The sequence below is a fragment of the Gordionus sp. m RMFG-2023 genome, chromosome 5 (genome assembly GCF_954871325.1).
Source record: "Gordionus sp. m RMFG-2023 chromosome 5, tfGorSpeb1-WG-v2, whole genome shotgun sequence".
NCBI classification, from domain to species: Eukaryota; Metazoa; Nematomorpha; class Gordioida; order Chordodea; family Parachordodidae; genus Gordionus; species Gordionus sp. m RMFG-2023.
The window spans coordinates 18,313,582-18,340,621 of NC_088779.1; the positions used below are offsets into that span (position 1 = coordinate 18,313,582).

The 27,040-nt window shown below is 28.2% G+C and overlaps 1 protein-coding gene across 9 annotated transcripts in view; it reads left to right on the forward strand.

Annotated features, from left to right (window-relative positions):
• LOC135930579 (polyphosphoinositide phosphatase-like) overlaps window positions 1-23,058 on the forward strand; it is a 53,122-nt gene extending 30,064 nt beyond the window's left edge. Inside the window, exons 12-19 of one of the 9 annotated variants that reach the window (XR_010572810.1) lie at window positions 8,853-9,026; window positions 9,177-9,242; window positions 10,665-10,812; window positions 11,331-11,553; window positions 17,487-17,677; window positions 22,017-22,206; window positions 22,723-22,913; window positions 22,970-23,058. Coding sequence is in view for 7 of the 9 variants with exons in the window: in XM_065467416.1 (XP_065323488.1) it covers window positions 8,853-9,026; window positions 9,177-9,242; window positions 10,665-10,812; window positions 11,331-11,553; window positions 17,487-17,677; window positions 20,087-20,297 (1,013 nt within the window). In the remaining 2 variants the exon portion in view is untranslated. Of the gene's footprint in view, window positions 1-8,852; window positions 9,027-9,176; window positions 9,243-10,664; window positions 10,813-11,330; window positions 11,554-16,709; window positions 16,810-17,486; window positions 17,678-20,086; window positions 20,465-22,016; window positions 22,207-22,722 lie in introns of those variants that run through there. The other 8 variants (XM_065467418.1, XR_010572811.1, XM_065467420.1 and 5 more) reach the window with 8 other exon arrangements.
• Window positions 23,059-27,040: the final 3,982 nt, after the last annotated feature.

Below are 27,040 nucleotides of genomic sequence, written 5' to 3' on the forward strand. Positions count from 1 at the left end.
TTGAGCTAAATGATAATATTAATAAATTTTCAATAATACAATTACAATTATTAAACATTAATTTAAAGAAAAAAAATTTTTTTTTAAAAAAGTAAGAAAAAAAATTTAATATAAAAAATTTATTTTTCTTTTATAAAAGAATAAGCAATTTTTTATTTGCTTCCCCAATGCTTATTTTTTAATCGTAAAATTAAACAATATCATAACATGATTTTCTATTTATTTATTGAAAAAATAAGCAATAATAGATTTGCTTCCCTCTTGTATATTTTTTTTAACGTAATAAAAAAATTAACCAAAAAAATATCGTATGAATCATGATTTATTAGTATAGGAAAATAAGCAATATTAAATTTGCTTCCATCAGGTATCCCGTCTTTACAGAGAATCTTTTATAGAGAATGCAAATATAGAGAAACCTTTATAGAGAAAACAATTGTAGAGAATGTCGTTTATAAAGAATATCGTTTATAGAGAATGATTTTATAGAGAAACTTTTAAAGAGAAAACAATTATAGAGAATTTATAGAGAATCTCATTTATAGAGAATGATTTTGTAGAGAATCTCGTTTATAGAGAATGATTTTGTAGAGAATCTCGTTTATAGAGAATGATTTTATAGAGAATTTATTTTATAGAGAAACTTTTAAAGAGAAAACAATTATAGAGAATGTCGTTTATAAAGAATCTCATTTACAGAGAATGATTTTATAGAGAATCTCTTTTATAGAGAATGATTTTATAGAGAATATTTTTGCAGAGAATTGTTTTACAGAGAATTATTTTACAGAGAATTGTTTTAGTGCGAATTATTTTATAGGGAAGGATTAATTTTATATTGAAGAATTTTACAGAGAATGATTTTATAGAAAATGAATTATTTTAGAAATAAATTTTCTCAAATATGACCATTTACCGTCTAATTCTTTTTTTTTGGCACTTATTAAATCAGATTTAATCTAATATAATTTATTAAAAATATATTTAAGGATATTTATTTGGAAAATCTACTCATAAGAAGCTAGGGATATTTAATCTGGAAAATCTACTCAATAAGAGGCTTTGAGTTTTTTTTTAATTACAATGTAGAATATTTTATTATTATATATATTTGATGCGAAATATCAAATACATTTAGAAAAGGAAAACATCAAGCTTAAGAAAAATTTCCAAAAAAGCAATGTCCTACACCATCACTTGGAAAGCAATAAATAAGATAAGTTGGAAAAATTAAGTTATTCACAAAAATAATAAAATTAATTCAAAATAGTTCCATAATCCAAAATATATAATTTTTATTCATAACAAATGCATATATACATTGTATATAAATATAAATTTAATTATATAATTTAAAAATATAATTTAAACATTTAAATTAATATTGTGAGACAATGCCCTTAGGTAATCTAACATGGGCCTTGAATAGGAATCTTCGACTATTCTATATACCCGTTGAGCTCTTTCCCGATATTGTTTCTTTGAGAGTGGAGCCAATAGTCCCAAAGAATATTGCTCTAATTTATAGCAATTAAGGCTATCTTCATCTTTGAGAGCTAAAAATTAAATAAGATTTTTAAAATATTTTAATATAATATATATTTCATACTTTTGATAAATTTCCAAATCGTTGGATGATGGGAACTTATATGGGAAGAAAAACTCCGGTGCCAACCTTCTACTGCATTGTTGGTATTTGGAGCTCGCATCAGAGTGGAATCATAGCAATTCCATAATGAAATACTAAACAATGGGATCTCCTCTCCATTGCTATCATTTTGCCTATCCATGTCTCCTCGAAGTATTCTATCAAAGGTTGGAGAATATCCCGCCTTTCTTGATAGAATTCGGAACCAACCAGCACCTCGAATCCATGGATTATGTCATCCACTGGCACATATGCCAGTGATAATAACATCTTAATTTGTAAAGCAAAATTAGGCTCTGTCATATATGACATACAAATTATTGCATTTTTTTGAACGGCGCGCCATATGCATTGAGACATGTGGAAGAAACATCCACGGTTATTAGCCAACGGAAAAGATTGGTTGAAAGCTGATATGGTTGCCAATTCAAAGTCTGTCATTATAGACCTAGGATCAAGATGAATTTCGAAATTTTTAATTTTTTCGAAAATATTTAAATAATTTTGATGGCGACGCGACGCCATAAGGATATAAACGGCAGGAATAATTGTGTCGTATTTCATCCCATGGATGGTATAAATTTGTTGAAAGAGTGGAGGGCATGTTTTGAAGGTGCCATCTGCGTACCATTTGTCGCACGTTGATAGGAACTGTATATTTTTCACTGTTGAAAATATTAGGCATCGATGATCATGGTGACCGCTATCATATAATAAAAATTGTTGCCCGTTATTATTTATTTGATATTCAATAGGGATAATTAGGTCAATTAAATTAACAGGAACAGTAGGCGCCCTTCCTACTATGCGTCGTTTTCTTTGAATTGTTCTTTTGATTAAGGAACAACTTGGCATTCTCCCCATAGCTGCTGTAGATATATTGGTTGTTATATCCGCTATTATATTATTGGGTAGAGTTTGCGAGGTAGTTGCCTTTTCCTTTATTTGATTTATTTCTTTCCTTGCTTCAATTTCGGCAATGTCTGGAACATGATTATGCATTTGATTATGAAATATAACTCCAGATTTTGTCCTTGCCCTTCTATTGCACTCCTCCAAGTGGAATTTAACACAACGCCAATAACTTGTATCGTTAATAAGCTTTTCTCGTTGAAATATAAATGATTCAAAAATTAGTAATTGATTGTTTTGACTGCTTAAAATAAATTCAGCCATTAAAATTTATAAGTTTTTTAAAAAAAATTTAGATTTCAAAATTAATGATAATTTTTCTTAAATCCTATTATATATAAAATAAAACTTAAATAATTGTAAGTTTAAACTTTTATTCAAATATAAATTTTTTTTATTTCCATTTTATTTTTAGATTTTTTTTTCTCAACAAGAATTATATTTGTCCATATTTTCTGTGTTTTATATTTTTACATAAAAAAAAACAAGACAGACACCGTCATATAAATTCTCGGAACCCTTGAATAAAAAAATAGTAAAAAATAATCTTAAAAAAAATTATTCACGTTCCTGATTTGTAATTGCTTATGAATAATTATGATAATATTTTTAAGTTTCCTGTTGTTATTTTTTTTAAAATACGCTGAACAATTAGAAGTAGTAATGTTAAAATTATGAAAATATTTCCTTCTTTATCGCCTCTTATTGAATAGATTTTCCAGATTAAATATCCTTAGCCTCTTATTGAGTAAATTTTCCAGATTAAATATCCTTAGCCTCTTATTGAGTAGATTTTCCAAAACTTTTATTATAATTTTTATTTATTTGTATTTTCATAGAGCAATTCTCAATCAAATATAAATTTTTTTTTATTTCCATTTTATTTTTAGATTTTTTTTTTCTCAACAAGAATTATATTTGTCCATATTTTCTATGTTTTATATTTTTATATAAAAAAAACAAGACAGACGCCGTCATATAAATTCTCGGAACCCTTGAATAAAAAAAAGGAAAAAATAATCTTAAAAAAAATTATTCACGTTCCTGATTTGTAATTGCTTATGAATAATTATGATAATATTTTTAAGTTTCCTGTTGTTATTTTTTTTAAAATACGCTAAACAATTAGAAGTAGTAATGTTAAAATTATGAAAATATTTCCTTCTTTATCGCCTCTTATTGAGTAGATTTTCCAGATTAAATATCCTTAGCCTCTTATTGAGTAGATTTTCCAGATTAAATATCCTTAGCCTCTTATTGAGTAGATTTTCCAGATTAAATATCCTTAAATATATTTTTAATAGAAAGAGCTCAACGGGTGTATAGAATAGTCGAGGATTACTATTCAAGGCCCATGTTAGATTACCTAAGAAGGGCACTCACAATATTAATTTAAATGTTTAAATTATATTTTTAAATTATATAATTAAATTTATATTTATATACAATGTATATATGCATTAGTTTCTATTAGTGCTTTGCTTTAACTAGTAGAGTAGCAATTTAAAAAAAAAACTATTAGCAACAAAGCCAGCCTTACGCCAATTTTTTTAGAAAATTTTGTCAATATTTAGTTGCTTTGTGCATTATTTTAATCTGCATGGCCCGGCCCCGATTTTTTAAAAATATATTATATATTTTTGCCTAGTTAATAATGGTGATTTAAAATATTTGGTTTTAAAATATATGGCCTGGCCCGGGTTTTTTAAAAAAAAGCTTTTTTGACCCGGCCCGTGCATTTAAAAAAATAAAATTTTAGGCTCGGCCCGGGTATATTTAAAAAAATTAAATTACAGCCCAGTCCGTGTATCCTGGCCGGATTTAAAGGGCCTGTAGGTCTCTGATTTATAGTGCGCGTTTCTAATTTCCCTGATAAATCTGATTTTACCAAATCTATTGCGAAGAGAATCTACCCTGGGAATTTCATACGATTTCGCCAAAATTTTTTGTATTTAATAATTTATAATGAAAATCTATATAATTTTGTAAAAATTAAGGTAAGGGCGATAGTTTGATGGGTATTTTGTTCTATTTTTTGCATTTTATTGAGCGCGTTTTATTAAATTTTAAATCTGATTTTGCCGAAAATGCATTCCAATATGTGTAGAATACCCACCCTAGAAATTTCAGAAGATTTTATATTGAACTTCTGAAGAAATTTTGATTTACATTAATCTGAAATTTATAAGTAATGTTAGTAGCCTAAAAATCAGCTATAATTTGGTTTAACCGAAAAATCGCCTAAAACTAATTAGACAAAATGTAGGGATTGGGAGCTAGGCTAATCGCCCATCTGCGTTATGCAGCACTAAGCCTAGCCTTTATTAAAATTATTTTATAAATTTATTATGTAACGATATATGACGAGTGATTAACCGAGCTCCTTAGCCGATGCCTAATTTTTGACTATTCGTTTTCGCCTATTTTTATGCTAAGCCTAATTATGCTTAGCCGATTTTTTGGCCTAAAAACTTGGCTAACCGTTTTGGAATTACCTAAAATTAACCGATTGCGCAACATTAAGGGTGGGTATGTTACACTTATTCAGGTGCATTTCTTGCAAAATCAGATTTTAAATTTAAAAAACGCACTCAATTAATGATTTTAAATGCAAATAACAACAAAAAATAAAACAATACCCATCAAACTATCGCTTTACCAAAATTAAGTTAAGATCACTAGAGTACTGTCTAATATTCACATGGTAGAAGGGAACACTAGGGGGTGGTTAGATCAGTGGCGTAGCTACGAATTTTCCTTAGAGGGGGTCCATACATATAAAAGCTGGGGGGCTTCACCCCCAGACCCCCTTTAACGGGCCTTCGGCCCTTTTGCCCGGCCTTCGGCCGGGTTTATCTTATAAATCATAATCATATCTTCTATAATATATAATAAATATATTTTTTAAATGCATCAATAATATGTTATTATAATTTAGTAGATTATTCTCAATGACTTTATAAACTATCCAGAATAATTTCAATAGTAATATAATATCCTTCCACAAACATCAAAACAGAAAAATATAATTCATATAAAATCACTTTTAAGTCTTTTGAACGTATAATCTAAAAATAATTTTTGCTCTGGGAGGGGTCCAAACCCGAAAACCACCCCCGTAGCTACGCCACTGGGTTGGATCAATTTCTGTCGAAATCATCATAGGTCCGAAAATAGTTGTACTGAATTTACAAAATACAAAATGATAGTTCAAACTCTTACCTAAAAATTATACATCGACAAAATTTAAAATAATACACCTTTTTCTCTAAATTGATTTTAGTAAAATGATAATTTCTTATTACAAGCCGTAAACTCCTTATCAGTTTAGAGAAAGATGAATCAAAAAGTTTAAAATGTTTTTTATAGGTTTTTTGCACTTGTTAAACATAACGGAATTCCAAATACAAACTACCCCTTTTAATTTCAATGTCTAACTTGAATTATAACCCCTTACCCTGTGGTAAAAGGTCCTGTTTAACATTGTTTGAATTGTTAAGTGTCCTTTTATTATTGGTAGATAGATCTGGTTATAAGCAAGTATAATTATCATTAATATTTAAATTTCTTCGTATCATTAGGACTAATTATTTATTCAAACTTTTCTGTTGAAAGGCGGGGGGTGATTTTTTCAAATCCCGCATAAAATTTTTGAACTCTATAATTGTCCCATATATAATATTTCTCTATAAAATCAAGATCTACAAATAATTCTCTACAAAATAATTCTCTACAATGTAATTTTCTACAATATAATTCTCCACAAAATAATTCTCTATAAAAGTAATTCTCTTTAAAATCATTCTCTATAAACAACATTCTCTATAAAATCATTCTCTTTGAAATCATTCTCTATAAAGGACATTCTCTATAAAACCATTCTCTATAAACGGCATTCTCTATAAAATCATTCTCTTTGAAGTCATTCTCTATAAAGGACATTCTCTATAAAATAATTCTCTTTAAAATCATTCTCTATAAATTATATTCTCTATAAAACAATTCTCTATAAATGCATTCTCTATAATTGTTTTCTCTATAAATGTTTCTCTATAAAATACATTCTCTATAATGGTTTCTCTATAAAGACGTGGAACCATTTTATAACATAGTAAATATAATAGTAAATTTTTTAACGTAAATTTTTTATCGTAGTAAAATATTATAAATCGTTTTAACGTTATAAAAAATATATTAATTATTTTAAGGAAGTAATTTTATTTTTTTTTAGCATAGTATAAAGATTATATTAAGTTTATCTAAGAATTTTGTAAAAAAAATTTCAAGGGAAACAATGCTTCCCTTGCTTCTATGGACGCTTCGTCGCTGGTTAAATCATGAAGATATAAAGGTTTGATACCTTCAAATCCAGGAGCCGCGTCTTTCTGAAAAGATCTCACTGATTTAAATACTTCTCCCGATGTGAAAATCGGAGAAGGGTGGTTCTTAGTTTCATTAATCATTATAACTTCCAGTGTCTGGGGATGCTTGTCTAGTAGTCTTTGGTATGACACTGCATCTACTGGAGCAAGTGTGTCAAAAGAGCTACATAATCTGAGAGCACCATTAATGTCCAAATTGTTTATTTTGTTATCGATTAGCTTCACCTTGAAATTTAAATCGTCCTGTTTTTTGTTGCTGGTATGAGTTATGATATTATGTGGTTCATAATTAGCATTATAAGATGCTTTAATATTCCTAGTGAAAGAATTACCATTCGCTGCAGGAATTTGGAAAGATTTGTGACCAAATAAAAGGAAGGCTGACCACGCATCCTTAGAAGAGAAGTTCTTTAATAGCCTATCAATGCATTGGGCATATTTGGAAGAAACCACTTGTCTGGCACCTCTTGGAATTCTGGAGATCAAACGAAGTCAAGGAATTGGTCAATGAAGTAATTAGTGATATGAATGTCAGGATTAGATTCGAGAATGTTTGAAGTTGGATTAGATTCGAGAATGTTTGAAGTTGGATTAGATTCGAGAATGTTTGAAGTTATAATATCATCACAATTTGATGTAGATGGAATAGATAAATGTGTCAAAGGGTTTAAGAGGGAACTGTGAGGGATTGCTAGAAGAGAGGTGGAAGGGACAGAGCCAGGAAGGGGGCATCTTTGTCCATTCACACTATGGGCCCTTAAACGGCCATTTCCAAGTATTAATATAGAATTTCTGCATTGAGAACAGATATTTCTATCCAACATAATATGTGGTCTACTATTGGGTGTCATAGTTTCATCATTTTTGGATGCAGGCATTTAAGAATTATATACATTCATAATTTCAAATTAGCATATGTTGTTTATCATTTGCCATGAAAGCAGGGATTTATCAATATAATTTTATGTATTCAAACTTTCAAATTAGAAGTTGTTGTTCACCATTTGCCATGAAATCAGGGATTTTTAAATATAATTTTATATATTCAAATTTTCAAATTAGAAGATATCAATATTGAATTTCATATATAGATATAAGAATAATCCAAAACTTTCATGATTAATGATATTATAATTGATATTTTGTTGAATAAATAATTCTTGAGTAAATGATTACATTTTGCATATATAGACATAATAATCATAAATCAATGATTCATATTGTTGATATAATTAGATATAATTTCATATATTGATGCATTGTCCAAAACTTTCTTGATTAAAGATATTATATGAGAAAATTTTGTTGAATAAATTCTTTTGAATATTTATCATAATTGTATATTTTGTTGAATGAATAGAACACGAGTTAATTAACTTTCATCTTTCATTTTTTTAATTATGTTGGTGGAAAATTTAAATCATGTCAAAATTTTGTATAAGAATGATCCAAAACTTTTGATTAATAATATTATAATTGGATATTTTGTTGAATAAATAATTCTTGAGTTAATGATTACATTTTACAAATATAGACATAATAATCATAAATCAATGATTCATATTGTTGATATAATTAGATATAATTTCATATATTGATAATTTTTTCTCGCTTTAGATATGGCGGCCATTTGTGGGAGATAGATTAGATTCTGGCAAAATTTTGAAGCTTAGATATTTTTTTTTCTAAAATCTTGATTTAGCCTTTCAATTTGGCTAATCCAGGTTTTTTAACACCTGAGTGGTAGCTTTAATTGCGCGCAATACTCTATCATTAAAAATAATATTTTCCATTAAGTAATACTATATGATCCTTAAATTTCCTGCATTAAATTTTAATCCAAGGTTACAATTAAAGTATTTATTTAATTCTCTAGAAATTTAGACTTATTTTTTAAAAAAAATTTAAAGATGCCGAGAAACAAGACGCCATAAACTTATTTTTAGGAGCCTACGTGCCTTCCATACATTACCCTCCTGCTATATGGGAAATGACCAATGATTTTCATTTGCACAATTCGTCACAGGCCCAATTTATAGATAACTTTGTTAACCTTTCCGAAATTCCGGCCAAAGATTCTAAAGGTTAGTAAGATTGTTATAAATTTTGTTAACACGCGTGTTTAATCATTTTTTTGATTGCATAATTAAATTTTGCATATATTTATTTATTTTTTATTATATATTAATACATTTTTACTCCACCATTTAAAGATATATAATTATGTTTTAAAGATAGATCCTTTTGCAAATGGTATGACAAGTCCGTTTTAGAGTGTCTTCCTATGCCATACGAACAAGGTATAATCAATTTTATTTAAAGTTATTTTTTTTTAAGGTATATTTATTTAAAACCATATTATCTATCTATATTGGAGATCTGCAAACCCCAGCTTGTGTAATTTCGGCTCTTTTTAAGAATTTTTGCGTAAATTCTCCTTACGGTTCAATTTTTTCCCGGTCCGTTAAAATTATTTTCCAAAAATCAGACCCGATCCGTTAATTTTACCCGCCCCAACTTGTTAATTTTTTTGTATCTGGCCATTACATTTTTAATACATATTTCATTCCTAATTTCAATTATGGCTTACATTTATCCTACGTGGCTATCTATATCTTTCTAAAACAGCCGTTTTATCAATCAATTATGTTTCAAATCTATTATGTATTTGTAATATCATAAATAACTTGTTTTTTTGTGAATTAGATTAGACAGCCCTTAAAATACAAAAAATCAAATAGTACTAATCAAAATAATCATGAAATTCTAAAAAGTACATCAAAATTTTAATGCTCTGGCTGACATATTAAAATTTTACGAAAAACAGGGATTTGCGAGGCCCTGCCTAATTTTTTATATATAAATTTAAGATTTTAAATTTTTTGTGCACATTTCCCGGATAATTTTTTGCAAGGTCTGGTCCTGTATAAATTTTTTGAGATTTAGTCGGGCTTTCGGACGGGTCAGGCTTTGCAGATCTTTAGTCAGCATACTTTAATATCTGTAACCAACCACAGAACTTTATTTTTTTTAAACCTTAATACATAACATCCTTAATATTATAGGGTTTTAAAGTCTCTTTTGGTCGAAATTGAATAATGGTCAAGATCATATCCATAGAGGTCTTCCCGCAATCATCTTCATTTTTTTTATTAAGTCCAAAATTGATTTTAAATAGATATTTTAATATTTTTTATTTACTTGAACTCAGTGTTTTAGAAACAAAATTAATGCTAATTACTCTTTCTTCTTTTTTCAAATGATTTTAATTTTGGATAATATTTATCAATTTGATGTTGCACCTAGATTCATAGGAACTGATCTAGATAAAAGTTTGCCCTATTTTTTCATTACCCCTCAAACATAGTTAAGGCGAACTCGCGGCAAAATATATAAAATATGCTTGGTGTATTTTTATATACTTCGCCGCGAATTCGCGCTAGCTCTGAATGAGGGTAATAGGTAAATAGCGGGTTCATTAATTTTTTTCTATAAAATTTTTGCACCTTTTGTTCCCCTAAAAAATTGGCTCATATAAAAATTGATTGATTGAATTGGAACCCTGTAATAATCACGGGACGATTATGATAGTTGTCAGTTTAAAAGGTTAAATATTTAAATGATATTTTTATTTCCAACTTTCTCACTGAGTATCTTAAATTAGAATCTTATTATATGTATTTTTTTTTATTCTTTAATTTTGAAAAAAAAAATATACATAGTAAAACTCGATCCCAATGATATTCAAATCGAATATATGAAAAACTTCCACGAAAATCAAAGAATCGATTCATATTACGATTTTTATAAACCATACGAGTATTCCAGTTTTGAAAGTCTGTTTTTCTTGAATGCAGTTAACACCATAAGGTTATTATTTTCCCTCTTTAAACAAAAATAAAATTAATAATTTAATTAATATATATATGAATATATCCTTTGGAGATGTACTGAAACGGGTGCGAATCTACCCCATGAAAATATATTTATAAATAAAAATTTTTTTTATATCAAATTAACAAAGTACTTACAAACAACACAAAAAAAGGTAAACGCGTAAATTTTTTTTACATAAATTTAAATAAATTTTGAATTAAGTTTACAATATATGTATAAGAGATAATAAATATTTTTTTATAAGCTTCAGTATCTTATACCCTGACATTGAAATAAATAAAAAATTGGGTCTACTAGTGAAAAAATTGAGCAAATACATCTCAAATATTCTCTAACCTTGTTGGAAATTTTCATTGATACCAAAATAATAATTACCCTTAAAACCGATTTATTTATATGATAAAATAAACCAAACCCCCATAGTTGTCTCTTTTAGCTATTAAAACAAGAAATTAACATTTCACATTTTAATGTCCCTCCTTTAAATACAGAGATTACATGCCCACGAATTCTAAACAATATTCTCCCTTCATTTCGAGAAGGCTTATACAACCACACCATTCGTTTTCTTTTGTTGAAATCGGGCCGGCATTAACTGTTATCGCGAAAGATAATCAGGAGACCCTAAATAATAATGAGACAGAATATGTTATCTTGAGTTCAACGGGCAATGATAATAACTTAGCCGTTATTAATGATAAAAAGCTGATTAAGGTATTAATTTATATGTCATTTTTAATATCTGGGGTCAATAAAGATATATCGTCGTTGAATTGTAAATTACTAATTAGATAATTTATTATATATATATATATACAATATTTCACGCGGAATAACTTGTAATAATAATATGAAAACGGTTTAGAATTTATGATGACAAATCGTCTTTATTTAAAGAATTTAATCAATTGGATATAAATATCTGTTACTCCACCATATTGAAAGAATAAAATAGAACGAATATGGATGAGAGTATTTAATAATAATCTCTTTTTATATATAAATATTTTGAAAGAATAATATTTAAAAGAATATATATGGTATTATTAAATAACAAATTTTATGAAGTAAAATATAACTGATATCAAATTATAATCTAAGATAGAATATATAAGGGAAATGTGCCATGAATGGCCATGTTTTTGCTTTTTTGAAAAAAAGGTATTAAAATTTATGTTTAACCAACCAAATTTTATATCAATGTGTAGCCTAAATATTAATCTTTAAAATAAAATTTGAATCAAAGTTCTATGTAAAATACTTTATGAGCTAAATGAGATTTGAAAGTTGTATTTCTGGCCAGTCAATACATACTGTATATTGACGGCCATATACTATGTGTATTATTTAAGAATTTTATTATAAATATGAAATAATACAATGAAATACTTGTAAAAGACCTATGTTAATGTTTCTACATTTTTAGTTTTATAAAAAATTATTTATGCACTAATTTAATTAGTATTGAAATCTCAATTTATTACCACATCTATTTAATGATAATATTATAAATTAATATCTTAATTATCATTTTACTAAACATTCTTAAGCTTGTTCATCATTCCATTTCATCAAATGTTTTGCAAGAGCTTTTCATTTAGTATGAATATGTGAATGTGCTAATTGTGGCCAATCAATACATGGCCAGTCATTACTCACCTCTCTATTATTATTAAGCGCCCTTATATGTCTATTAAATAAAGCTTTTAAAGTCTAATTTTTTGTGTGAATAATGCTAAATGCCTAAGGATAATATTTATATAAAATATCAGTAATCGAAATTAGTAATTTTTTCATCAACAAAAAAATGTGCAAAGTGATTTTTCCAGAAAGAGGTAAACAGTTTTTTATTGAATTGCTCTATTCAGTAAAAGAACTTAAGTAAAGTACATATCATAAATATACACATTTTAACCAATTTTTAGAGAAATTGGTCCAATAGATAAAAAGTTAAAGGGTGGTGGCCATTCTTCACACATGGCCATTTATGGCACATTCCCCCTATATATTATTTTTCGCTTTAAATGAAACATTTGTCAAAAGGTAACATTAAACGTAAATGTAATTGAATCAACACAACTTTAAATATATAATGTAAAATAAAATGAACAATCAAGTTGTATCATTACAACATGCAATATCTTCTGACTAAAATTATTTACGAATCAGATAAAATATGCTCATAATTCTGAAAATTAAAAAATATCAAATTTTACAGTAAAAATACTATTTTTTTAAATGAGAATAAATTGTAATATTTTTAAAAGTAACTACTATATAATTACCAAAAAAATGCAAAGTACCTAAATATGTATCGTTATAAATCCTTTTTAATTTGGGCCAGACTTAAAAACATAAAAATTACTAAAGAAAACCGAACCTGATAAAATACTATTAACCCACACCAAGTTTATTTTTTAAATTACTACTGAAAAAATATTGGATCATTTTCACTTTCATTGGCTTTTCAAATTTTTATAGAGCCCAAATGATCAAAATTTTTAAAATCTGGACCGGGCCTAATAATATGAAAATATGGGCGGGACTGAGTAGTGAAAATAGATAACCAGGGCTAAAAATTTGACATTTGCAGGTCTCAATTATTTATAAACAAAATTATCTAGTTAAGTTTCTTTTTAGGATGTAGTATTATAAAAGATGACCACACGAGTGTGAATTTAAATTAATAAAGATTTCAAATCAGTAAAAAAAATTTTATCGTGTTGATTAAAAAATTAACTCTTCCAGTTCTTAAGGCTTATTTCTTAACAAAAAATCCCAAAATTTTCTATGCCTTAAGATCCACTGCTATCTTAAAATTTACCGGAGAAAATGCCATTTTTTCTATAATTTTGGGTATTTTTAATCATCTTTCTTCTAACCGTTTACGATTTCTCTTATGCCAATTTTTTTTATTTTTCTTCTCTTTTTTAATTATTTTTTTAAAAATATAATTTCATTATTTTAGCCGTTATATTTCTTCAATTCTCTATTTTTTGTCATTTTTTTTAATAATTTCATGTCTTCAATTTTTTTTTACTTTCTTTGACAATCAAATTTGTAATTAATATTTATTAGATCTGTACGCCGATGTATCAATCGACGGCGGCGGTATTTTCTAATTTTTTCATCGGCGTTCGGCGGGGACGATTTCGCCGCCGTTTACTAAATTGTCAGCGGCGGCGTTATTAAAATGAATTCATTTTATAAATCAATGTATTATATTTTTTTATAATTTATTTAGGCGCTCTTTTCTAACTCATAGTTAATATAGTTTAATTCTTAAATTATTTCCAGTCTCACTCCAATTTAAATTTATGTATTTTCTCATTATCAGAAATAGATTAAGGAATTGCATTTTTACTCAGATCAGATAAACAACACATATTAATAATATTCTATTGATTTTTATTATAAATTGGGAAATATAAAGTATGAAATATAATAAATCAGAATTCAGATTTAGCGAAATTATAATTGCCATGAATAAATAGTATAGATTCGTGGAACATCTGATAAAGTAGGCCCAGCCCGAACCCAACCCGGCTTAAATGGGCTTCTGGCCGGCCAATCGGATTCGGGCTGGGTCGGGCCTTCAAAATTTTTTTAAATATATTTAAATTTATCAATTTTATGTTGAATTTTTTATGTAAAATAAAAATATTTGATTTTATTTATAAAAACAAGACGCCATATATCATATATCTTTTATTTTTACTAATTATAAAAATTAATTTCTATATTTAAATAAATTCGGGCTGGGTCGGCAAAACTTTTTTAAAAAAATTTCGGGCCAAGCTTGAAAAATTAGGCCTGATGCAGATCACTAATAAAGAAGTCCTTTTTGCATTAAGTATTAATCCAGCATAGAAAAAATTATTTCGCTGGGTGTTCTGGTTGCAAGTATAAAAAGAACCTGCCTAGATAAATTAGCAAGTCTAGGAAGTTCCATTCGCCTTTTCTTCCAAAAGGTTAATGCATCTTTTTCTGGGATATTATGTTGGCTGAGCAAAATATGACATTCTTGATCTAAATTTATAAACTTTGCTTGGAAGGGAATGTTTAGAGCTATTTTAGCTATATAACAAATGGCTGTTTGCCCATTATCTTCAACTTGAATCTCATTCTGTGCATCTATCATGCTCTAAATGTCTAAATAAAAATTTAGGAATTTTTTTACAGCGAATACTTTCTAGCATAATTAATATGCTGTGCCAGCGGGTAGGGCAAAATTTTAAAGTTTTTGCATTAATTAGATTGGTTGGTGCAATGCCATTTCTATTATCCGTCTCATCAGACATATCAAAATGGTCATCAAGGTATGGATCAGAATCATCAATATCCAAGATATGACCTCTCTTATAAATTTACTGTAGACATTTACGATGCTTAGCCTCAATTTCATATTCCAAATCAGCTACTCGATATCTGAGGACTGAAATAATTTCTTCAATTTTTTAATGAGAATATCAATTCTGGCAACTTTTTTCATCAACTGTAACCAAATTATGAAGTCTATGCCCTAAGCATAAATGATGCTCATTCCCCCAATCTGACTCTTCTTTTTACATTGACCACAGCATCAGTTTCCATTTGTATTATTTTGACTTTAATGGAACTCCTCATCAATACTATCAATCTTAGATAATATGGTTTCCCCAGTATGCTTTTGTGTCACATTTTTAGTTGCCAAGGTAAAATTTAAATCAAAATTTTCATCTAAATGATGAAGACTAAATGTAAATGATCGGTCCATAAATCAAAAGTGATAGAATAGAATTTTGTACCTGAATCAGTCAGATTTAAAACACGCACCTTTAAAAATAAATAAACATCTTCGAGTGCACCCCGACTAATGGTGTCCTATTAGGCAATTCTGACGAGGAATCAATTATCTTTCTATTATTTTTATTAATCATCTTATTTAAATACCTTTAGAAAATCAGTCATCCCTTTATTGTTTATAGAAGGCATCAAAACATAATTTCGCCCTATTCGATTTCATATTTATTTTATACATTAAAAAGATATTTAAAAACATCAAAATTATTAGAGCTGGAATGAAACAATTAAAAAATTTGATTTAGTTTTCTTTTAAAACAAAGTTTTAGATAATTAATTTAATAAATTATATAATAAGTTTATACATTAAAAAGTTCTCAAAATAGAGCTGCCAATAAACAAACTATTAGTTTTGAACTTCAAAAGAGAGCTTAATATAATTAATTTAATAAACAATTTAAAATGAATAATTATAAACATTAATACTAACCTAAGAGCCATTTTTTATCTTTTATATTGTTGCTACAACTTGGTGTTTTGGCTTTAAACATTTTTAAACTTTGATTGATTTATTATTATTAATTTTTTCTGATATTTTATGAACATTAACTAAGTGCAGAGAATGGTTAATTGTTATATTTTTACTAAAACATTTTATTTCATAACTAAAATATAAATTAAGTCTAAAATTAAAATAAATTACTGTGAAAATGGATTATGTTTATCCGAATCTTCCTCATCTTTTTTCCCCCAATTTTAAGCAAGGTTCACAATAAATATAATCAGGCATTATGCTTTTCTTATTTTCATTCCTCAAAATAAGATTTTCAAAGTACCTCCAGACATAACTTGATTTATGATTAGTAGAGAGAGTTGTTATTTCTTCATTGTATATAGGGTTTAAAACGTACAAGTCATACAAATAATCAATATGCATTGTTTGTGGAAATGAAATATGATATAGGAATGAATGTAAATGATACACTATTCTATTATATATAGCAATAGAATTCAATTCATATTTTAATTTTATTAATGTTAATATTCAAATTTAAATAATAATTTAATATATAAATATAATTAAACAGCATTCTAAAAATTAAACACGCCACGCCGCAGCCACAAAAACTCGCCGATGATCTCAATCGGCGGCTGTTCGGCAGGAATAAAATGGCCGGGGGCGCACAGGTCTAATATTTAATATTAAACTATTTTATTATAATTATGATATAAAAACAAAAATAATATTAAGTAAAAATTCTCTCTTTTACATTTACAAATAACACTCTTTTTTCTCCTTTATATTTTACTATTTATAATTTCTAATATCAAATTTATAATCTTCTTTATTCACTTCTCGCTCTCTCTTTTTCTCACTTTCTTTAATCAATTCATCTTCATTATTCTAACTTTGAAGACAAAATCTTTCCATTAAAAATACATTTTCTATTGGATTCCGATATAAGCTATACGGCGTTAAATACTTTATTATATGTCCTTACCTTTCAATTTACCTTTCTCATCACAAAAATCATGTTTATCATATTAAATTAATTTCATTTATAAGATTAAAGTAATAAATTATTTTGAAACTAAAATGAAAAGAAAAAATTGAGAAAGGATAACAAAAATAGACATGAAATTAAAGAGAAATGTGATTGTAAAAAGTTACAAAAAATTAAGAAATTAAAACTAAAAATAACCATAAATTAAAATGGTAATCACATTTCAGGAATATTAAAACGACAAAATTTTAGTTTCCTTATTTGATTAAAAATTTTCTTTTTTTTGATTGGACCTTTTCATTTTTGGGGAAAACCTTGAATCAAAATGGCTTTTTATATACTTGTTTTTTTTTATTCAAGAATGGAGTTGGCCCTTTTTGTCCTTTGCAATCATTAACAAGTGAGGATGAGAATTTATACAAAGCCTATGTTCGGATATTTGAAGAAATTTGTTTTATAAGACAGAAACCAAATAAGATTACGGATTCAATGACAGCTATTGACAACGACCGAATTCCTATTATGCTGAATTCTTTGGTTCCCTCAACCAAGTAGTTACATATTATATCATTTTTTAAAAATATTTCAAAGTCTTTTTAAATAATATTTAAAATGTTAAAGGTTCTCTAATAACTTTTGTATCATATCAAAGGCAATCGGGTATAAAGTTAATAATGCTCTTCTAGATAAAATTAGGAATTTAATAAAAGGGAGATAGATACCAAACGATATAGTTAGCAAATGTATAGTACGAGACATCAGCTAATTTTGGCGAATAGAATGTAAAAAAGGGTATATTCTATCCTTTTAAATAATATATATGGTCAAGTAAGCTGCGAATTCTCCAAAATATGTGAAGCATGATGGCGGACCTGGGAGAAGGCCCTTAGATGGTTATATTACTCCTGATTGCTTGAATGGAAAACCTCATCAGTAGCAATCTTTCATTGAGAATCTGCAAATTTAAAAACTTTAAAATGTAGATATTTTATCAGCTTGGAAAATGATCGAAGATGACTTGTAACCTTCACATCTATTCAAAACAAGGCTTTAGCTACAAGTAAAATAAAAATATTTCTGATTTGTACCAAATTAAATGCAAATCGAATAAGTTGAACAAGAAGGATGTACAGCGATGAGTGCAAATATTAAAGCCTACCGATCTTATTGGCCTCTATACTGTTGAAATATTTCGTCATATAATAGATCATGCATGCTCTACAAATAAAGGTCACACTTGCTACATTAGACTTCCTTTTTTCCTACTACATTTATGCACCCATTTCTGGCAAATGGTGCTGAATTTCTAGCAACGCCTTTCACAAATACACCACAAGGTTGGTCGCCCAGATTCCTCCATCTTTAATCCCCGCCAATTGTCACCTTTGTCTTTATTGCATTCATTTTCAGACCATTTGATTCCTTCCGTAATTTTATCCCTCAATTCTTCCTTGCTGTTTGCCATTAATACAAGGTTATTGCATATAATAGTGCCCATGAAAGTCCTTAATCATCTTTCTATCTACCACATCCATTACTAAGATAAATAAAGATGGACTCAACACTGATCTCTGATGAAGTCCTACCTTCACTTTCACTACCTCTATCATCCATCCATCCATACCGTAGTTGTGTTCACACATACATCACCATCACTACCATAATCAACCATTCTTCCACACCTCATTTTTTCAGTACCTATCTAGTAATCTTACTTGGCACCCTGTCAAACGACGCAGCAGGAATCGGTGGCACCGATGGTCTCTTGGCGTTTCAATACGAGTCTACTCTCCTTCGAGGACACCGATTTTGTAAATGATGCCTGGACTGGCTATGATAGTAGGTGCGAATCGGGTTAGTCCTCATCGGGGTTAAAACGGCTGCATCTTTTACGCACTAATTCAAATCATATTAGGTAGATAGATGAGTTTGTGAATTATCATGTTTAATTTTAATTATACTTTAATATTTTTTCTTTTTTTTTAAAAAAAAGAATTAATCAACACAAAAAAAATTAACAAAGTAATTTACGAGCTTTGTCAAACCAAAAAATTAAAGTGGATATGGGGGGTGTCATGGTATGGTAAGGATCATTAATTATAAAATTGGTGAAAAAGTGATAATTAAAAGTTATTTTTGGAATTATATCAAAAGAAATGTTTTATGGGATGAATTGGTGTAATTATAGAATTATTATTGGTAAAAAAGAAAGGATGAAAAAGTATAAATATCCTTATTTTATTGGGAAAATTTATTTAAAAAATTTGTTTTATTATAATATAATCGTTTTTTGAAAATTGTATATTATTATTGTTTTTTTGACCTTGGGGAAAAGATTTAAAAAATTGCTTTGAATATAATCGATAATTATTAATATTTTATGTTCCGATTAAATAAAAATTAAAAAGAATTTCAAAAACACAACTAAAAAGATTTCGATACTAATAAGAGTTCGATATAACTGTATTTTAAAAAGAAAAAAAAGATCGCATATATATATTAAGAATATAAGGAAGAATCTATAATTATTTCAATTTGTTATTTTTACTTAAATATGTAAAACAATTCTAGTTTATAAAAATTTTACTTTTAATTCTGGATTTATATAAAAATGGAATATTAAAATCAAACATTGTCATATAATTATTCTAAATTACAATGCTTTAAAATTGGAATAAATATGGCAAATATTAAATTTTGATAAAGTATTTTTTTGTCAATTATACTTAAACAAAAGTTTATTAATAAGTTTCACAATAAAATAAATGTTTAATATAATTAGATGAAAATGTTCAATTAACTTCTAAAAATATTATTTTTATTATAAAAAAATGATTTCTGACAAGGTAACGGAAAGCATTTTCCTAATTAATCAACGATTTGAATATTTTAACTTTTTATCCAAATGTTAATATATTTTTGAAATATATTATTTTATTGAATAAATTTTTACACTTTAGATCATATCCAATTTTACACATATCCGACGAGACACCACACAAAAATACTTGTTTAAACGTTGAAATTCAAAATTTATCTCCCTTTTCTTTGTTAACTTATAGCGAATCGACACGATTATGCCAGAATGATGGACTCGTTTTTCTTAATTTACATCCCAGTGTTTCTTCAAAATCTTGTTATGAAGATTATCTGAAAAATATTTATTGTTGAAATAATGTTTTGTTTTACATATATTTTATTTAAAATAGTATATGTTTCGTATATTTATTTATAATAATAATTAGTGTTACCATAAGGAGGGTTCATTAAAAATTCACAAACTTTAATGTTAGAGTATTTGACCTGCCAAATATACTTTCAGTCAATTCATCTTATTTTACTTGCCTTATAAAAAAAATTAACCCTCTGTACAATCGCATTTATTTGTTTCATTTTCCGTGCATCTACTGGTTAAACCTACTTGATTAATTTTAAAAAATATTTTGTAAATACTTGTAAAATATTAATTCTTTAAAGAGATTAGCAATGTAGGATGTATATTTTCATTCTCTTTTAATATGATGTTTAATTTTTTCTTAAAAATGAATATTAGATTCGCTGCAATTTTAGCGAATTCATTCCCTGACATTTTTTACATTTGGTTGAGTTACATACATAACATAAATATCAAAAATATATAAATTTTAATGGAGACGACAAAGCTTTTATAAAATTTAATAATTATTAAATATATATGAATATCTATAATATTTTTCCTCCCCTCTCCACAATGTTTTACTGATATTATTGCTAAAATTAAATAAAAATATTTGTTATTTTTTGAATATTTTATATAAATTATGATATGGATTTTTAATGGTTCAAATCAAATACATGATACACGAATTTAAAGCGTGTAATCCCTCTAATGTTGTGGATATAACAGGATACAAGATAGGCCTCATTTCTATCTAATTAAATTTTTTTTTAAATTTATGGAGAAAAATGATCCCTATACCCATTTGTGCAAACCGTAAGTGCTTTTATGTCCATTGAAATAAATTCGAAATAATAATATAAAGTGATTTAATTAAATGTTTTTCTATTTTGTCTATTATAAAAATAAATTGTAGCTTAAAAGCAAATAAAAATCAATTTATATTAATACATTACAGTTCTACCCTCTATAAATTGAATTCATCATAACAACAATGGGGGTTTCGAAGCTCTTTTTTCTAGAGTTGTATTTTCATTATGTTCTGCAATGTCCAAATACTCAGTTGCTGTTATATGTGTGTTTCCTTAGCTTGTACGTGAGCATCCCTCAGTTGGTCGAGGGGGGGGGGATTTTTCATAGCTTAATGCTTGTTTTTTACAATACCCTTATCGCACTTTTCGTTAAAATACTGTCCCTTCATGCCGTCTCGCAGTCCTTTCGTTTTCTACCCAAACCTTTTGCTTCCCTTCAAATTCACGGGGCTCAACGTTTCTATCTTTATAATATTTTTGTTTCCATAACGCGTTTTCAGTCTTTTCTCTCTTAGATAATTTCCATTGATCTAACGTCGTCCTGAGCGGCCTTCGGGATTTACCGGTAGTTGCATTTGGAGTATTTCGGTAATTATAACATTCGCTAAATTTAAATGGTCCGGAGTCCCACCTCTCCTTCCAGAATAGAAACGCGTCTTCATCATACGTATATAACGCTCAGCCAAACCATTCGATTTGGGGCTATAAGGTGCCGATCTAAAATGTTTTATATTGTTTTTAACTTGAATTCAGATCCAGTAAACTGAATACCGTTATCTGAGACAATGTAACGAGGTAAACCAAATCTAGAGAAATAATTACGCAGATTATTTATTACACTTGTCGAATTAATATGTGTTAAAATTGCAACTTCAACCCATTTGGAGAAAGAATCTACGCAAATTAACTAATACTTTCCAGATATGGAGCCTGTCAAATCAATGTATATTCATTCCCGGTAGGAATGTTCCAATTGTATAACGGCACTTCTCTGGCTCCCGGCCTTCCTTCCGGACAACTCTTGCAGCTTTTGACGAACACTTCAACATCACGATCAAGATTCGTCCAAAAGACATAGTATCTGCATAAAGATTTCATCCCCACTATCCCAGTATGTCCTTGATGGATAACATTCAAAATCTCTTTTTTTAGATTATCAGGAATAATGATTCTATCATTATAAAATAATAACCCTTCGTAAAAAATATTATCTTTAATTAAGATGAATTTTTTTAAACTTTCCGAATAATTATTAATAATGATTTTTTTATTAATTTAATGATCTCTTTTAGATTGCTATCATTGATCTTTTCACATATAACTTTACTTAGTGTGAAAGATAAATCTTCTATTAAATTAATTTTTACTTTTCTAATTTCATCTTCTAATTTTTTTTTAACTTCACTAATTTTTTCTCTCTCTACCCCCCAAACGGGACAGAGCGTCGGTACATCTGTTTTGATTACCCGGCCTATGAATTATCTCATAGTCATAATTTAAAAGCTTCGTCGCCCGCCGTATTAAACGGTTATATTTAGGTCTCTTTTATCACCTAAGATATATTTTATTTATGATCTAACCAAAATAAAATGTCTTCCATAAATATATTGATGAAACTTCTCGATAGCAAACATGATCGCCGAAGCCTCCCGATCAATGGTGGCGTAATTCTTTTCAGCCGCTGAAAGTGTCCTCGATGCGTAAGCAATCGGTTTCTCCTGGCCAGTAAGAAATCGGTGTGCAATAACAGCTCCTAGACCATCTTCAGAAGCGTCACAAGAAATCACGACAGGAATGTTGGCTAAATAAGGAATTATTGTATCTTCTTTTGATAATATTTTTTAAACTCTATTAAATATTTTATTATATTTAAGCTGGCCAAAACCAACTCACATTTTACTCGTTAGTCGGTGTAAAGGCGCTCAAATAGAATGTAAATTTTTATATACGATTCATGATAATTTACCATCCAGAAACGAACGTAATTCTTTAATATTAAACGGTTTTTTACAATTTTTTATAGCATTAATCTTATCTTCTGTCTGGTGAATTCCGAATTCGTCAATAATATCACCTAAATAAGTAACTGACTTTTCTCCAATTTTAATTTTATCTGTCGTCATTGTCAGTCAGCCTTGTCAAATCTTAATACTTCTTCTAGATTAACTATATGATCAAAATTATTCTCGCCTGCAATAATTACATTGTCTAAAAATACACTAACCATAGGAATTCCATTTAATAGGTTTTGCATAAAGCGCTGAAATATTATCGAAGCGCTAGTCGGATTCTTTGGTGTCGGTAATAATCGATATGAGTCGAAATTACTAAAAAGTCCCTATATTCTGGACTAACTCCGAAATGTAAAAATGCATCTATTAAATCGATTGTTGATATTTGTCAGGTCCGATGTTATGTGTATCGTGTTTTAGGTATAGCGTGTCATTTTGTATGATAACCATTTTATTTGTGATTAATATTTGTTGATTTTTTTTGCGCACTCATTCTTTTAATTTTTATTTGTGATTAATATTTTATTTGATTTTTTTTGCACATTCATTCTTTTAATATACTAGTAGAAAGCCCGTCAAAAATGACGGGGAATGAGATTTTTATTCATTTTTTTACGATAGATGTCATGCCAGATCCCTCACAATATTAGGTAGCATATAATTATAAAAGTTTATCCAGCCCAGCTCAACTCTTAATAATTTGTTAAAAATATTCCCATGTCAGGTGCAAGCTAATATAAATTTTGAGGTTCCAAGCCCAGTCGTATCCAATATAATATGAAAATTTTTTCCCATCTAGAAGATAGTTAAATTTTTAATTGATTTATCATCACATGAAGGGGAATTATATGATTTACCAATAAGTTTAAGATGTAAAAAAAAACATGTGAATTCCGTATTAAGGGAAACTGGGAAGGCCTGGGCAAACCACTTATTAGAGAATCATGACAAATAAAATAAAAATAACCGACTCTTATACTTTTTGGTAATTTTTGTTTATTATATAGGGTTATTGTAGCTTTTCAGATAAATTTAATGTTTGTCTTGCATTTCTCAAATTACTTGTCTATATCTTATTTTAAATTAAAAAAAAATGCTATCTATTTAAATAAAAGTGCCATTAAACACTAATGAAACTTATATGCAAATTATATAAAATATAAGATAAAAAAAATAAATAAACCTCCAGAGGAGTTAATTTCAAGTATAGTTTTTTATTATTTTGGCTACCAGTAACTCTAGAACTGGCAAGGCGTTTGTTTATTCGTCATTATTTTCTTAGCTTATCTTTAATAGATTCATCAAGTTTTGTAGCAATGTGAGGGATTAAGGTTGGGTTAGCCTAGACAAATAAAGAAATCAGGCAAAAAATATAAATAAACATTATTATTGAAATAAAACGAAAATTTTTTGGAATAGATATAAAATCATATATAAAATTATTTATAATAAAAATAATGTACTATGTATATTTTTTGTTATACAAAATAATCAGCCGGGATAATAGAGCAATGGTGGATCCGACAAAATGGTAAGCTTTTAAAAAAGTAGGATCCTTAAAAATTGTTATATTAATTTAGTTAAATTTAAAAAATGTACTTTGTATAATTTTCAATTAGACAAAATATTCATCAGAGATAAAAGGGCATATTGTGCGGCCCGACAATAGGATACTTAAATAATATAAAATTGTTTAAATTATAAAATAATATCATGCTAAGTAATGTTCATTCTTCGTATAAACCGGGATTAATCGGATATAACCTCATGATATACCACATTGGTTGTAGTTCTTGTTTTATCATTGGTTATAATCTTTAATTTATGAGGAGAACCGAGACATAGCCACATATAGCTGTCTATGTGGAAAAACAGGATGAGGTAAATAGATGCCAACTTTGTTGAACGTTTGTCCCTGAGCTTTATTAATTGTCATGACAAAAGCAGGTCTCACGGGAAATTGGCGGCGCTTAAAGGAAAATGGCAAGCCAGAATCTGTAGGAATTAAACTTATTCTAGGAATGAGAACTTTAGTACTGAGAAAACTACCAGAAACAAATTCCGCCTCAATTATATTTGGTAGCAAAGAAGTTATAATCAATTTAGTCCCATTATTCAAACCAGAAGCAGAATTTAAGTTACGCATTAATATTATAGGTACCCCGACTTTGAGTAAAAGTTTGTGAGGTGGTAATCCTGATATACTTAAAGAGTTTAAAAATTCAGTGGGATAAAACGTCGCTTCATCCTCGGTTATCATTTCAGCAGCACTTATGTATGTAATTAAATCTCCTGGAATTTTGTTAATCAATTTAATATTTATAGAATCGACATCTACGTTTTTAGGGGTCAGGATTTCATTTTGAGGAAATGATGTTCGGTTTAAAGGACGTATTGTCTTTGTCTATATCGTAAACAAAAGCAATAATATCCTCGATATCATTGGAAGCTATACAACAATCTTCAGGAATTTTTGTTTTATACCTCGAGCCATCAAATGTTTCTTAGCCTTCACCAACTCTTAAAAGAAATTTTGAGTATTTATTATTAATAAGATAATCATTTGCTTCGTGAAATTGTAGAAGTCTCATATTAATACCTAACCTTAATGGCACTATATGCGACCATAAATAGGATCGTTTTAAAGTTGAGTTAACAATGTCGCATCTTCCACCACCGTGAAGTTGGCAGAACGACTTGAGGTGCAAACAAAAATTTTGCCATTATTTGGAGCCTTAATTGCACCTAATGGCACTTCTATCCGGTCATCAGCAGAATGAACCGTTCTTGAGTTATGAGCAAAATAAGGAAAGTGTGAAATTTTGATTCTGGCAGAACGACTTGAGGTGCAATTAACAAAAGTTACGCCATTATTTAGAGTCTTAATTGCACCTAATTGCACTTCTATCCGGACATCAGCAGAATGAACGGTTCGTGAGTTATGAGCAAAATAAGAAAGTGTGGGCATTTTGCCAAAACCGAAAATAAAAGAGATCCTTTTTTGAAACTTAACAATAATGTAGTATTTGATTTACTCTTTAATATTCTCAAACCCGGATATCCGTATGTATAACCGTAACCGAGCTATACCTATTTAAAAAACGTGAAGTTGGCAGAACGACTTGAGGTGCAATTAACAAAAATTATGCCATTATTTAGAGCCTTAATTGCACTTCTATCCGGACATCAGCAGAATCAACCGCTCGTGAGTTATGAGCAAAATAAGAAAGTGTTGGAACTTTGCCAAACCCGAAAATAAATTAGATTACCTTTTGAAACTTGGCAATTAATTAATTTACGCTTTAATATTCTAAAAACGGGATATCCGTATCATTAACCGCAAGCGAATAATATTTATTTATCTGAGAAGAGTGAAGTAGGCGGAATTATTTATAAAAAGTGAGGTGCAATTAAGGATACTTATGCCAATGTGTAGCCCTTAATTGAACATTAAGAACCTATAAACGGCATATCAGCAGAATTAACGGCTAGTGAGTTATGAGCAAAATAAGAAAGTTTTGGCACTTTGCCAAAACCGAAAAAAATTAAGAATAACTTTCGAAACTTGGCAATTATTTAGTATTCAATTTGTGGTTTAATATTCGTAAAACGGGATATCCGTATCATTAACCGTAACCGAGTTATATTTATTTATTTGAGAAGCGGAATTCTTTGTAAATGTGAGGTGCAATTAGCGATACTTATGCCATTGTGTAGCCCTTTATTTGAACATTAAGAATCTTTAAACGGCATATCAGCAGAATTAACGGCTATTGAGTTATGAGCAAAATAAGAAAGTGTTGGCACTTTGCCAAAACCGAAAAAAAATTAAGAATAACTTTCGAAACTTGGTAATTATTTAGTATTCAATTTGTGCTTTAATATTCTCAAAACGTGATATCCGTCTCATTAACCACAATAGAGTAATATTTG